A 15187-nucleotide genomic window follows, 5' to 3' on the forward strand; every position below is an offset into this window, starting at 1 on the left:
ATACAAATAATTATTATAATTGTAACAAAAATAACAATCATCACCATAATAATAATAACAATAATAGCTATAATAATGGTAATGTTAATCATAACAATAATAACTATAATAATAATGTGAATATTCCATCATTTAACCCCTCCCTCCCTGACGCCCCGGACTGCGGAGCGAACGCACCCGCCCGCTGTGGCGGCGGAAGGGACAGACGCTCCGTCCCGCTTGGCCTCTTAACCATCCACAGGTGAGAAATATTCCGCCGTGATTGACTTTTCATTTAGCCCACGCACCAAGCCCGACATGGAGGCTGCCCCACCTCCACCACCACCACCTCCAACTCCAACCGCCACCACATTCACATTCACCTGCCCCCGGCCCCCGGCCCCGTCCATGGCCAGCAGGTACGGACACCTCTATGTCCCTAATAGTAAACCCTTTGCTCCGTGGCAACACGTGCTTCATTTGTTTGTTTAAAAAAAATAATAATAATAAGTTTGTTTTGTTTTTCTTGTACATTTTATTCATTTTTAATATGGTTCCCGTACCGGTGTGTGTGTGTAGAATTTAGCGGCATCTAGCGGTGGGTTGTTGTTTTTCCAGACGTAGGGGAAGCTAAGCTTAGCCCCATGAGTGCGTAGCATTAGCGACGTAACGCTAACAAGCCCTTCTATGCCGCCGGCTGAGTCGGACGCCGACGTAGCGTTCGCGGGACACACGTCTCATTGTCCGTTTGCAGAGTCGAAGGCCGCACGGACCACGCGGTAACGTTGCGGGAGGTCGGAGGAAGAGCCGGCGTTTTGGGTTTGTCCCCTCTGGGCGCCTGTAGAAACATGGCGGCGCAACATGGCGGCCCCCGCGAAAGGTGGACCCGCTCCCCACGCACAGGTAACGAAGACACGGCGACTCCTGTTTCGTGGGGTTGTACTCTAGTTAAATGTGAATACCAGGGGTCCGTTCCGCTAGATGCCGCTAAAGTTTACGCACTGGTACTTTAAGGTGAAATGTTCATTTTTTTGGGGGGGGGGGGGGCGGCGGAATCACAATTTCTATTCAAAATCAGCATTGCGTGATGTGCTGTGGACATTTATAAATGATGGGAGCCAACATTCTAACGTAAGGTAAAAATAGTCGTCTGGACTTGCTATTTCCCACAAACAATGGCATCCATTATTGATTGGTTTTGGTTGCGAATGCCGAACCACAAAGAAAAGCTTTTTGCTAAATATTTTATATCTCGACGCGCTCTCGTGCCACAGCCCGTTCCCAAACTTAAGAATGACGCGGCCCGACTTAAAGTGTGCGAGTCTTCCTGCGGCCCCGCCCAAACCCGACCCTTGAATCCGTCCTCCATTTTAACTCCTCCCCCGCCGACGATGACGTATTCATCCCGCCAGTGACGGGGAGAAAGATACGATCCCGCTCGAAAAAATAGGTGAGATAAATGAGGACTGACACGCCATTTAAATCGCGTGGCTTTGTTATTGTTGGTTGTTTTCCTCATGGACATAAATATCGAATCGCAAATGTTGAATGGCGACTTCAGTCGTAGTTACGAGATTTTCGCGAAACTTTTCCTCTATTGTGAAGAACCTCTCGTGGCCCACCTGCGGTACCATCACGGCCCACCGGGGGGGGGGGGGGGGTTGCCGTGGGCCACACTTTGGGGAAACGCTGTATACCAAATACACACTGGAACTTGCAAACCCGAGCGATGGATGGATCCTAAATAAAGGCTGAAGCTTTACTTTGTGTAATTAATTAAATCAGACCTCTGTAATCAAGTGTGTGTGTGTCTAAAGAGTCGGGTTTTTGAGTCACCCGGCGCGCGGGGAATCCCCAGACGTTCCAAATTTGACTGGATCAAATTTTGCGGCGGTTGTGACGCTCAAAAGGAAAAAAGAAAATAAAATAAGAAAAATAAACAATAATCCCCCGTTTTACAGCCGCTCCTTTTCCCATGATCGAGTGGCGGAAAAACTTTTTTTTTTTTTACGGCGGCAAGTTTATTTTTTATAGCACATTTTAACAACAAGGCAATTCAAAGTGGTTTACGTAAAACATCAGAAACATTCAGACAAAGTACAAAAGAAACACATTATAGAAGGACATAGAATGCATGGCTTTAAAGTTCTGAATGCATGAATGTTATAGTGCAGGAAATGAATCACAGAAACCTCATTTTACTCTTTGTTACCAATTATTTCGCCTATTCCCCGAATAGCGTTTTACCTTGTCATGAAAGCTATCCGAGCCCCGGAGAACCGGTCTGGAGGTCTTTACGTCATGAGATCAGGTCTAATCTGATATCGCTGTTTCAGATCCACTAGTATTCACATTTCAACAAGGCAGTTCAAGGTGCTTTAATCATCGGAAGCATCAAGACAAAGTGCAAAAGAAACAAACTGTCGTGTGTCTACAGTAGCATTTTCAAATCAATTATTTTAGGGACAGGAAGCCGACGTAAGGATCTGAGAACTGCCCGTGATACGATCCACTTTCTTGGTCTTAGTGAGGACTCCAGCCGCAGCGTTCTGAATCCACTGCAGCCGTCTGGTCCATCTGTTGTGTGTGTGGCTGTTGGAATTTAGGTCCGAGTCCATGACTACGCCACAATTTCTGGCTTGGTTTGTGCTTTTTAACATTACCCATTTGAAGCTGAGCGCCGACTTTTAGCCGTATTTAGTCTGGGGAAAATTCTGGCACATCCAATCGTTTGATTTGTTCAGTGCACTTGCTCAGTGATTGTACTGGTGTAATTTGTGTGTAGTCTGCGTGATTATGGTAACATTTTGTTTTCCAAAGTAGTCCCTGTCCTTTTTAAGTAGGATTTTAAACAAGTTTATTAGTCCTGTGTCAGGAAGTCCCACCCAGTTTTCCAGTGGGTCTAGTAATAAGTTGTGGTCAACCGTGTCAAATGCAGCGTGTCAAATTGGCTTGAAAGCCCGGCGCTGTTCCTGGGGCTTGCTCAGAAGAAGCTGTCAAGCGTCCAGAGCTGCTCTCACTGACCCACGAGTCAGAACCGCTCAACAGGAGCTACAGCCGAGCGTCAAGTCGTCCAGTCACTCACTCGGACCCACTGAACCAACGGGGTCCGCCCACTCCCTGCTGGTTCACACCGTCAGGCTGCCGGGTTGCTTCAGGAACATGTGATTAAAAAACAAAAAAAAAAAAAAAACAAACAAACTGAAAGACCAAGAGTTGTCAAAGGCAAAATGTTTATTTTTTTCATGTGTTTTAATTGAAGTTAAACTACATTTTATGATCATTCAGAATGGAGAAGCAGTAAACTACTAAAACGTTACGGTCACCGTGGAAAGGAAGTTGTCGGTTATGGAACGCCCTGCGGCCACAGCCCCAATCGATCGCTTGTGCCTAGGGTTGGGTACTGACACTCGGCATTAAAGGGGGCCCAGGGGCTTAATTATCTAAAGCCGCAGTATTGATAAGCCCGGACGTTACCGGTACTGTGTGTGGTATTGGTGAAATCAAGAACATGCATTTCCTCACCATCTAGGCCAGGCCTGGCCAACCCGCGGCTCGCGAGCCTCATGCGGCTCTTTGGCTGGTTTCATGCGGCTCTTTCACATGACAAGCGTCAAAAACTCAGAAAAAAAAAGCTCAGCCATTCATTCCCTATTGTGATTATAAAATCGCTATGATATATCACTCGTTTTCCACCGCGGATCACTTCCTCATTTACTCAAAGCGAACAGCAGCAGGAGTCATGTCCCATTAACCCCTGTTTTATTAGTCCTAATGCCGCGTTTACACCAAAAGCGCCGGGGCGGCGCGCCTCCATACAAAGTCAACGTATAGACGCGTTCCAGTCGCCTCGAACGCGTCTAACGCGGCATTAGGACTAATAAAACACCAAATAAGATTCAAAAAAATTTGGAAGTTTATTTTCAACACTATTGACATGGTTAGTAGTCAACATATAAGATGGATCGGCCGGTGAATTGCGTTGCGTATCGAACATCTCCGATGGAGAACTGTGAAGGCTGGAGGGGTGTGTGTGTGTGTGTGTGTCGCGACTCGCGAGCTGCAGGAGGAGGACCGACTGAAAGCTGCTTTAAGGGAAGGGACCATTGAGTTCTGGAGAAGTGTGCCAATGGAAAAATGCCCCAAAGTCAAACGGGCTGCGCTTAAGATACTGTCAATGACACCCATGTGAAAGAATTGCTTCGAGTGGCAACAACGGAATTCAAGCCAGATTTGAAGAGCATTGTTCAAGACAAGGAATGCCAGAAGTCCCACTAAGCAACATGCATAGTAAGAGAAAAACGCTATTGTTAATTATTATATTTTTGTTTGTGGACTTGGTTGAACTGAGAGGTATACCGCGGAAACGCAGTACTTTCAGTACTTACAGTACTTACTTTTTTTTTTTTTTCAAAAATGTGGCCAGGACTCTGGAACACCTAGTCCCAGGTATATGTGGATGGCCAAAGCATCAGATCGTGTATGGTAGGCAAGAGCCAAAACTGATTCTTAAAGGTTAGGGTTTAAGGGACACTATTGAATAAATTGACCCAACATGAAAAAAATACATCCTTATCATTAAACCCGAAGTCCAATTCCTCCCTCTATGAATAAATAAACAACAGTACTTTTTGAACTGAGAGTTTGTGTGTGTGAGACAGTGCACACAATGTTATATTTTTGTTTGTGGACTTGGTTGAACTGAGAGTTTGTGTGTGTGAGACAGTGCACACAATGTTATATTTTTGTTTGTGGACTTGGTTGAACTGAGAGTTTGTGTGTGTGAGACAGTGCACACAATGTTAATTGTTGAAAATAACAGGCCTGTGGTCTAAGTACTCCATCCATCCATCCATCCATCTTCAACCGATTATCCTTAGTCGGGTCGCGGGGGCTAGGAGTCAATTTCTGTCATTATCATGTTGGTGTGTGACATTTACAATAAATCTGGCTGAGCAGAGGTGTGTGTGTGTGTGTGTGTGTGTGTGTGTGTGTGAGGAAGGGATGGGGTGATGTTCATGTGTGCCCATGTGTATGATGTGGCTCTTTGCAGTAACACAGTAAAAAAAGTGGCTCTTAGTCTCTGACTGGTTGGCCACCCCTGATCTAGGCTATATAACCCACTTCTAATTTGCAATAAGAAGCATTTTGGCTATTATCAGATGAGACATTGCCGGAGATATGTGCGGGGGGTGGGGGCAGGACTTGCTCCTCTACCCGCTCTGGGTGACAATGGCAGGGCCAAGGAGATTGCGCCCTGATCGTCCCCTCTGGTGCCCATCCTACTTCGTGCCCTGTCCCCACACTGGTGTTTAGTTTTGATTTGGAGGAACGGGGCACAGCGATGGGGAGCATGGGGAACCCTGTTCGCGGATGATTCACACATATAAAAATACAGTATATTTACTAGGGCTGTGGCGGGTACAGTGGGCTCACGGTTTGGTATGTATCGCGGTTTTGTGGCCATGGTTAACAGTACGTTTCGGGGTTTTTTTATTTTTTATATTTTAAGATTTTTTTTTTTTTTTTAAATGTAATAAGTTAAAAGGTTTAAAGAATGTTTCTATTGTAGTCTACCACAAATAACTAGTTTAACGCTCTATGACTGTGGCGGGAGGCTGGGTTAAAGTTCATTGGTGGGTTGTTCTCATTTGCATAAGTTCATCTGATTGCCGGGGAGGTGTCCGGCATAGTAGATCATTCAAATAGTAATTTCTCTTATTATTTATACAATATTTTAAAAACGTTTCACAATAAAAAGTAAATTAAACCAGTACTAACGTTAGTTATTTTTGTGTAGGAACGGTACAGACAGTATTTTTCACACACAAATAGCAAAAAAACCTCAGTCAGACCAGTGTGCGTGTGCCTTCGCTTGGTGGACGCGACAGTGGGTGCGCTCCTCTTCAGCCAGGGCGCCGCCTAGCGAGGAAGGGGCATTGGCTGTCCCTTCACATAGAGGGGGCAACATTTGCCGGCGGCAGAAGACGGCACCTTTAAACAAACAAACAACACGACAAGAAACTGTAAAACTTGAACCCAAAAAAAAGTCGATCACCCGGTTCCCTTCACTCCTACAAAGGAGCCGTTCAAAATAACCGGATCTTTCACGAACGACGTGGTGCGACCAGAGCGGATCGCGCTCTTTTACCAAAACATTTAGACGTCGTTTAATCTCCTGCTTCTACGGAAAAGCCTGCGTAGCTGGGGGGGACAAATGCCGCGTGGACCGACGTGGCCGGCGGCGCTCCATCGGTGTATATTCAATCGGGAGCAGCGCTAACTGCACGCCGCGCCAACACCTCCGGTTGACTTCTACCGTGATATCGCGGCGCACGTGTGCGCAGTGACCCGTAGGGGATGTACCGACCGGTTCGATATCGTACCGTTGCAGCCCTAATATTTATGATTCCACTTTTATTTATAATTCCCCATTGACATGGCATCCCTGTGCTTTTCGTAAGCTTCTCTCTGTTACACGCTGTTATCGTAACGCACAGTGACTGAAAAAAACAAAACGACGGCTCAACTTGAGGTCGACTGTCGGCTTTCAGGAGGCAGCCCGCGTCAAAAAAGGTTGTTTTTCTTGTCAAGATCGTTGGGCCCTAACCGTGCTTCCCTTGTTCGCTCTAGTTCCAGAGCAACACCTACGTCCGAGGAGGAGGAGGAGCAGGAATGTCCCGCTCCACCCGTCCGGACGCTGACCACCATCATGTCCCCTGAGGAAGCCGCTACCGGGAAGAAGTCCAACTGGTCGGAACTGGAAATCACCGGTCAGTTTTATTTGTTTAATTTTTATTTGAAATTCTGTTTTTAAACGGGTTGCACCTGATGATGAAATTGCAAATATGCGGGACATATCACTTTTTGAGTCGGGGCTTTAAAGAAAAGCTGAATCTGTGGTGTGGTAGTGAGACATGGTAGTTGTGGAAAAAAGAAAAGACGCTGGAATACTTGATTTGTCTTGTGCGACATGCTTATGCTAACACTAGCTAGTGGTGCCATCGTGTGATGCTACATGCAAACCACAATGGAAGACTTGAAGGGATGAATGTGGATTTGTCCAATTTCACATTAATGATATTAAAACGGGTTAGTTTTATCTTTTGTAGGGTGGATAATTTGCTAGGTTGTTGCCGTGTTAGCTTTGTTGTCGTTGAATATTTTGTAATATTTTTGTGTGCGCAAGGGAATGAGCCGCGTGTCGCTCTCCGGTGCGAGGGGCGTGGACCGGGACGGCACCGGGTAACTCCTGCGGGACTGTTCCTTGCCCCATCTATTCAGATATCCCAGTAATTTACCGGAAACTATGTGTAAAAGCGGCTTAACGATGTAAAAGCAGTCAGTGCTGGGGGATTTGAATCGTTATTCCGACTCAATGTGTTCTTTTATTTAGTCACTGCTGAAATGGAAGTAGAAGTCAATCTTTAAATAACTATTACAAAAAATGATCTTATAACATGATAAAAAAAATAATAATAATTTGACTCATGAGCTAATTCTTGTTTCTTTGAGGACAACCCAAAACAATTTTTATTTTTTTTTTAACATGTTAACACACTTTTTACACACCGAGTGTAAGGACAGAACAACTGAATTTAAATCAAATGAGTATTTTGACATTTGAGGACGTGTGCGAGCATTGAATAACAGCAAATAAAAATCAGCTTTTTGGTTTCTGCCCAGGGCGTGTGAAGCACCTGAGCAGCTCCCTGTGGAAGCTGACGCACCTGACAGCGCTGTACATCAGCAACAACAGCCTGCGCTTCCTGTCTCCAGAGATCGCAGGGCTGCGGCGGCTGCAGCTCCTGGACGCCTCCTGCAACCAGCTGAGCAGCCTGCCCTGCCAGCTGGGAGACATGGCCGCTCTCAGGTTGGGGGGTGGGTGTGTGCGTGTCCGTGTCCGAGTGTGTCTGATTAGAAAATTTAAAATGGCTCTCCGTTTCTCTAGGGAGCTGCATTTAAATGACAACAAGTTACAGATTCTCCCGTATGAGCTGGGAAAGCTGTTCCAGCTCCACACTCTGCAGCTCCAAGGTGGGCGCTGATTAATCAATAACTTGACTAATATGTACGTCCACTGGAGCCATGTTTGCTGTTCTGCAACTTAAATGACATATTTCTCTGGACTTTTGTAAGATAATTGATTGATACAGTTTCTTACTGAGTTATTATTTATTAAAAATGCTTAGGATATTTACAGTACTCCTGAGTAATGACCAGTTAACTTTTTTATTTTTTATTTTATTTTTTTTTATAGCTCATAAGTGTGTAGTTTATTTAATGGGGAGGGTATTTTTTTTATATGTATAAAAACTGGGTGGTTTTGTGACAGGAAACCCTTTGTCGGAGGATATTTACGCTCTTCTCCAGGAGCCAAGCGGAACCCGAAAACTCATCAATTATTTACTCGACAACCTTCCAAGTAAATCCTTTTACCACTTCCACAACAATTGTTTTTTGTTTTTGGTCTTTGTTTTTTTTTTTCCCCCTCCTGCTTGTGAATACCACTGATGTACTCATCCTGTTCCCTAAAAATCCCTAAACCTTGCCTTGGTGTTGGCAGCGCTCTCACAACCCCGACCCCCAAGGCCATGGATCGCTGTGAGACCCAAAAACAGACTCATATCCACAGGTAATGGATGGATGATGAGGGAACAGAGCGATGGATACAAAAAACAATAAATATATATATATATATATATATATATATATATATATATATATATATATATATATATATATATATATATATATATATATATACATACATACACACACACACACACACACACACACACACCTCACAATTTTAAAAATGAACAAGAAAAAATTTACAACATACAATCAACCTAATGATACACAATGACCCCAAAGAATTATCAACAAAACAATAAAAATTGTTTTGTTGAACGAAAATGTAACAATCTAAATGAACGATGAACGACAAATGTACTGCTTTTATATTTTTTTAATAATACATTGGGGGAGAACACATTGAATGCATTCAAGGAAAACTTATTCGATATGAGTGAATAAAGTGTTGTATGCTGAAAGCACAGGTTAGGGGGGTGAGTGAATAAATAACCTGGTATTGCATTCAGGGCTTATTTTATTGACAAGTTGTTGTTTGGTAGGTTCTTCATTCCAATAGCGTTTTTATTTTTTTGGGGGGGGATGATTTTTGCCCCCTCTCCGCCCCCAGCCCTGCTCAGCGTCATGTGCTACAACGTGCTGAGCGATAAGTACGCCACGCAGCAGCTCTACTCCCACTGCCCGTCCTGGGCGCTGCATTGGGACTACCGCAAGAAGGGCGTCATGGAGGAGATCAGTGCCTACAACGCCGACATCATCTGTCTCCAGGTGGGGCCCATGTGAAAATACTAATTATGTACAGTGGTTCTCAACGTGGGGTCAGTCTCATTTCAGGGGGTCCCCAGCAAACTGTTGATAGATAAATGTCTCCATTAATTTAATTTACAGGACTTAAGTGATTTTGGAGAACGTACAATTATCACTGTTTTGATCTTAGTTTCACAATTATCTCCCTGAATATGTTTGACTGACAACTCTTGGATTTCGTTTAAAATTATCTTTATGTATTTTATGTTGTCGGGAGTCTGGGTTCTACTGCTACCCCCGGCGAGGGGTACAGCAAACGCAGGCAAACTTGGTGAGAGAGTAGAGCTGGATAGAAGAGTAGAGCCCAACAGGTGGATGCAGGGGAGGTGGAGGGAGTGCAGCCAAGCAGGCGGGCCAGGGCGGACTGGCTGCTTAAATGGGACATCCCGTTATGACCGTGGATGTGCATTTGGTGCCGGCAAGTTGTCTGAAGGAACTAGCTCTGCAAGCTACGCTAAGTGTGACTATGCCGTGCGCTTACATGCAGTCACTGCCCTTATTGACCAGCACAGTAAGTACTTATTGTGCAAAATCTCCGGGTGCGTTGCAATTTCACTACATATATGAATGCTTGTATGTGACAAACATCTCAATCTGATTAAGCTCAATAGTCGTGTTCAAGAAATTGACAGGAAGTTGCTCTACCGTCTGTGAAAAATATACGGTTTAAGGTATTTACATGCCACAATAAATTTAATGATTGAGGCGAGATCCATCAGGTCGTGGTTAACACCTATTTCAAGTGTAACTTGATTAAGATAATTGAGGTAAGGTGTTTCCTTAACCTGATTATGATTGGCTTATTCGAGTGCATGTAAACACATTGATGGAAAAAATGGAATATGGAAGTTGATGCGTAAATCTTTGAAATACCACTGCTGTGGAATGCGAATATGTACATTCAACAAGGACTCCAGGCTTGTTTGTTTTTTTCCATATTTGATGTCCTTATCTGAGGCCAACGCAGTGTTAAATATTGTCCAGCACTGCCATCTGATGGCCAAAACCTATTTGCATTTTTTTTTTTTTTTTTTTTTTTTGGAGAAGGGCCCCTGACCCGTGTGTCCACAGGAAGTGGAGACGGACCAGTACTACTCCTTCTTCCTGGAGATGCTGAGACCGCGCGGCTATGACGGGTACTTCAGCCCAAAGTCTCGTGCCAAAGTGGTTACAGAAAAGGAACGGCGGCGCGTGGACGGCTGTGCGGTGTTCTACAAGAGCAGCAAGTGAGTGTCTACGTAAATGATGTGTTTGTCATGTATGACGTTGCTGCTGCAACACTGGAATTTCCCTTTGGCGATTTAATAAAGTATCTTTATACTGCACTAAGAAGCTGGAGTACGTCTGAGCCTGGAGTAGCTCTAGACCTGGATTAATTCTAAACCTGGGTTGAATCAAATTTAAGCTGTTAATCCCGTTGCACCGGACTGATCGTCCTGTTGACAAAAATAAGCAAGATGTATTAAAAGGATGGTTTAAACCTTTGTTTCAGTTTTAACAGTAAAGATTGAACTTTAATCACGATTCTCCAAATCCATGACGTTCGATCCATGTTCGTTTGATATTATTGCATTTGATATCACTGTACAAATCGTATCCATAACGTAAACTACTCTTATGGAGCGCGTACCGGCAATTCTCACAAGCTGCCGGTCTCTGTTCCTAAAATGTTATTGCAAAGGTGAACAATTCAGCGGTACACTGTAGTTTATTTTCACATAACGTTGCATTACAGATCACATTTATCCATCAAAAATATGGGGGGAGTCACGAACCTGCTTGTGATTTCGAAATCGCATGCTCATTTCAAATATGCCACTCTGTTTTGTGTCCCTTGACCTCCCCCTCCCAGGTTCACTGTGGTGCAGAAGCACGTGGTGGAGTTCAGCCAGACGGCCCTGGCCAACTGCCACGGCTCGGAGGACATGCTGAACCGAGTGATGACCAAGGACAACATCGGGGTGGCCGTCCTGCTGGAGGTCAACAAGGAGACGTTCTCTGTGGGTGAGGGAGGAACCTGGAAACTACGGAGAACGTCTTGGGATTCTCAGTCTCTCCTGATCTCTGGTTTCAGTGACACCTATTTGGCGTGAAAATTATCAAGCCGATGTTTTCGCCTTGCCTTCAATCCCAAAACTACAGCCTACATGAATGAATGAATGCACAATGGGGCCGTCTTGCAGACACAGATTTGGCCTAATCTTAGACTAAATCACTTTTATTTTTTTATCTGAACTAAGTGAAATGGCTGTTCTCAGTCATGGTTTAAAGTAGTTTCAGTCTTGGTTTAAAAAAAGTCTCCAACCCTCTGTCTTCCAGACGGAGGATTGCAACTAATCTATGTCTAAGCGTAGGTTTAAATGAAGCCTTTCAGATTAATGGATGTGGTCTCAGGTCGATCTTCACAATAGAGGGATTATCTTGACGAAGACCAGGCGGAAGGCGCTGACTAGTCTTCATCAGTTTAGTCTCAGAGTAGTTCATCTTGGCTTAAGCAACATCTCGAAAAACAGGCTTTTTTTTTTTTTTTTATTCTAAATAAATTTAAGTAAAATGATCTTAGTCCTGATTTGGATTAAACCCCGTCTGCTAAATCTTCCTTATATTTCAGTCGTGATGCATTATACTGTATATGTTTTGAAATCAGTTTACGGGCAATATGCACACTGTCAAATTTATAGCTGGGTATTGTTTGTGCGGACGAAAAATGCGTCATAATTCACTTTTCTTGAGGCAGTGGGTAGTAATGCACAGATCTGTGAGCATGTACTGTCCCTAACCCATAATCTCACTCATCTAAAAGTCCAAAAACCTCATCTGATGGTCTGTAGGTGCGGTATATTTGATAGAAGCGCCTGTAAGGGTTGTGACATAGGAGCGTCCGTCTTATTGTCTCTCCGCTTCTGTTATATTTTTGGCCTGGTTTTCTCCAGGGTGGAGGCCTGTGGTGGAGAAGCAGATGATCCTGGTGGCCAACACCCACCTACACTGGGACCCGGACTTCCCCGACGTCAAGCTGATCCAGACCATGATGTTCCTCTCTGAGCTGAAGACCATCGCAGAGAGGGTCTCCGGCAGCAGCTGGCCTCCGTCCACACCTCCACCCATCCCCGTCATCCTGTGTGCCGACCTCAACTCTCTGCCGGAGTCCGGTGGGATCTCCAATGTTCTAACATTTTGATTTTTACAATTGGATAAAATGTTTTTGGTTTCTTTAATGGTTTTGAGATGTAAAGAACAAAATACTTGGTCTCACGTTTCAAACATTTTTACCTGTTCATGGAATTGAGTTTAAGATATGAGGCTGAACCTAAAATGTTCTGACATTTTTAGAAATTTGGTAACCCTACATGGCATTTATTTTTCATGGTTTATGGCAGAGGGGTGGTCGTACATTGAGAGATGTTCTTCTGTCTGAAATTGACTAAATCTGAAATCCTGTCTAATCTCCATTTACGATGATGATGATGTTCAGTTTACTTTTAGGGTTTTTTTTACATTAGACTGTATTAAGGACCAAATCCAATCTTAACATAGGAATTTAACTATTACAGGAGCGTCCTAATTCAAGACGATCCCCAAGTTATGAATAATATTTTAGGTAAGCACCGAACCAGTCCCAAAGTACGAGGAGGGGGGGGGGTGGCGCGGCGCCAGATCGCCTCTGCTGGGTCTGCATGAAGGAAGCCTCAGGGTGATGTCCTTGACGGCGTCTTGATGGGGATTAATTCACGGGCCTAAACGATTGATTTCCGGTTGTGACTTTAATGACGAAACGGAGGTCAGAGGTCAGATATGACAGCCATGACTTTAGGATTTGCTTCCGTCGTGGCCAAATGTGACCCGACTGCCTTCTTGAGGTGTGAGAGGGGTCGAGCACTTCAATGAGGCCCCTGCTCCTCAAGCTTGGCTGTCGAGGCCCAGGGAGGCATCACACGGACCGGCATCGGGACGATTTAAATTCTGTCACGTTCTGATTTGCAGTGCGTCCCTTCGCTGCAGGGGTGATAGAATACCTGAGCCGCGGCGGCATCTCGGAGCAACACCGAGACTTCAAGGAGCTGCGCTACGAGAAGTGCCTGCCCAGCTTCAGCTGCAAGGGGAAAAATGGAAAGTCCGACGGAAGCGTCACCCACAACTTCCACCTGAAGAGCGTCTACGACGACGCCCTGTCCTTCACCAACTACACACAGACCTTCAAGGTATTTGTCCTTCTCGCTGAATTTCGGGAAGTGTATGTAACTTATTCAAAGTTCCCAATCTGCACTGACAATTACTCGCAATAATAGCAACTCACTTAGAGTAGTGTCATTTATTCTCCTACGTGGTCTTGGTTGATAAAATCAAGTTAAAGAGATAACGGCATGAAAATACTGGGATGGCTCGCTCTGCTTGGCCGAGCGCCACGGAGCCGGTTTCGCTCCGTCTGCAGGGCGCTGGCAGAACTGACAGCTGTTCATTGACAGGTTTGCTGTTTTTCAACCCAGGTTTTATTAAAATGTTGTGCTCCATCGTTTTATATCATCATCATTTGGGAACGTACCGCTCTGCCGCAGCTCCTCACTGCGCTTCTATGCAGTCTAATGGGGCAAACTTTTAAGACTTGTACATTAATTCCATTGTGTATCTCTTCCTTTTATCAGGGTTTTTTTTTTTTTTTTTACTCTTTTGGCCATATATGCGAGACTAGAAACAAGAAGTTGTCGCTTCCGACTAGCAACCTGATGCCGCCACCGTGGTGCTCTGGATGTAATTCAAATCAAACGGGATATTACTGTGTACTTAAAACATGTTCAAAAATAATACAATAAGTCGCATGGGAATATGATGCAAGCTTCCTGTTTTCGCAAAGGAAATTTAACTTTTTTTTCTTTTTTTTTTTTTACGGCTTCAGACTTTGCCCCATTGGACTGCATTTAAGCAGAGTGAGAAGCTGCAGCAGAGCGGTAAGTTTCTCAATAGTAAAGCGTTGTGTGAGATTGTGCTATAAACGCTGAAATGATGAGAACAAACATTTAAATAAAGCCTGGGTTGGAAAACAAAGCAAACCTCTCCTTGAATACAGAAAGTTTACATGAAGTGTGATTTATATATAATTATTCACAAATGTCAAATTGCCAGCCTTATGTTGCTATGAAAATACGTATCATTTTACATGAATACATTTTATTTTAAAATATATTTATGTCAGTGGTAGCTAGGATACATGGTTAATAAATGTATAATTCTTAAAATTTCAGATTCTCTCTGTATTTACATTGTCATAAACACATTTTTACTAAATCCCTGCACCCTAAATACATCCATTTACTGTGCATATTTAACTACTTTTACTACTATTTATTTCTTATACATAGGGCATGATCGACTACATCTTCTTCTCAAAGACCCACCTGAGCGTGTTGGGCTTCCTGGGCACCCCGGCCGACCGCTGGCTGACCCAGAACGTGGTGGGATGCCCCAACCCCCTGGTGCCCTCGGACCACTTCAGCCTGGTGGCCCAGCTGGAGCTCCAGCGGCCCCCCGCACCGCCGCCGACTCCGCCCCACCCCCTCTGGCGCCCCAACGGGCTCAACTACCTGCGGCATATCATGTGACCCAGCGCCTCTTCTTTTTCGGGAAAAGCCTTTTGGTGTGGTCACGTCGCTCAAGCTTTTGGGAGTTCTCCTCTCGTAAGCAGATTGGGTGGATTTTCTTTAACTTGATTCATTTTTACTCAGAACTTCATCATTATTGTCACTGTATTTTATGGCAGATTCATTCCTAACACCCAAAGGACTTGGCCAGCATTGAGTTGAGTTTTAGC

At 44.4% G+C, this 15187-nt stretch overlaps 1 protein-coding gene across 1 annotated transcript; it reads left to right on the forward strand.

Moving 5' to 3' along the window:
* Nucleotides 1-297: 297 nt before the first annotated feature.
* On the forward strand, nucleotides 298-14978 carry LOC307243039 (CCR4-NOT transcription complex subunit 6-like; the record flags this gene model as incomplete). The annotated part of the gene is made up of 11 exons (XM_080017690.1): nucleotides 298-398; nucleotides 734-859; nucleotides 6613-6752; nucleotides 7666-7852; nucleotides 7931-8016; nucleotides 9185-9342; nucleotides 10453-10607; nucleotides 11234-11385; nucleotides 12315-12533; nucleotides 13384-13583; nucleotides 14739-14978. The coding sequence occupies 11 exons, from the start codon at nucleotides 298-300 to the stop codon at nucleotides 14976-14978; spliced, it is 1764 nt and encodes a 587-aa protein (XP_079873816.1).
* Nucleotides 14979-15187: the final 209 nt, after the last annotated feature.

Source organism: Zeus faber (genome assembly GCF_960531495.2).
Source record: "Zeus faber genome assembly, chromosome: 17".
Lineage (NCBI taxonomy): Eukaryota > Metazoa > Chordata > Actinopteri > Zeiformes > Zeidae > Zeus > Zeus faber.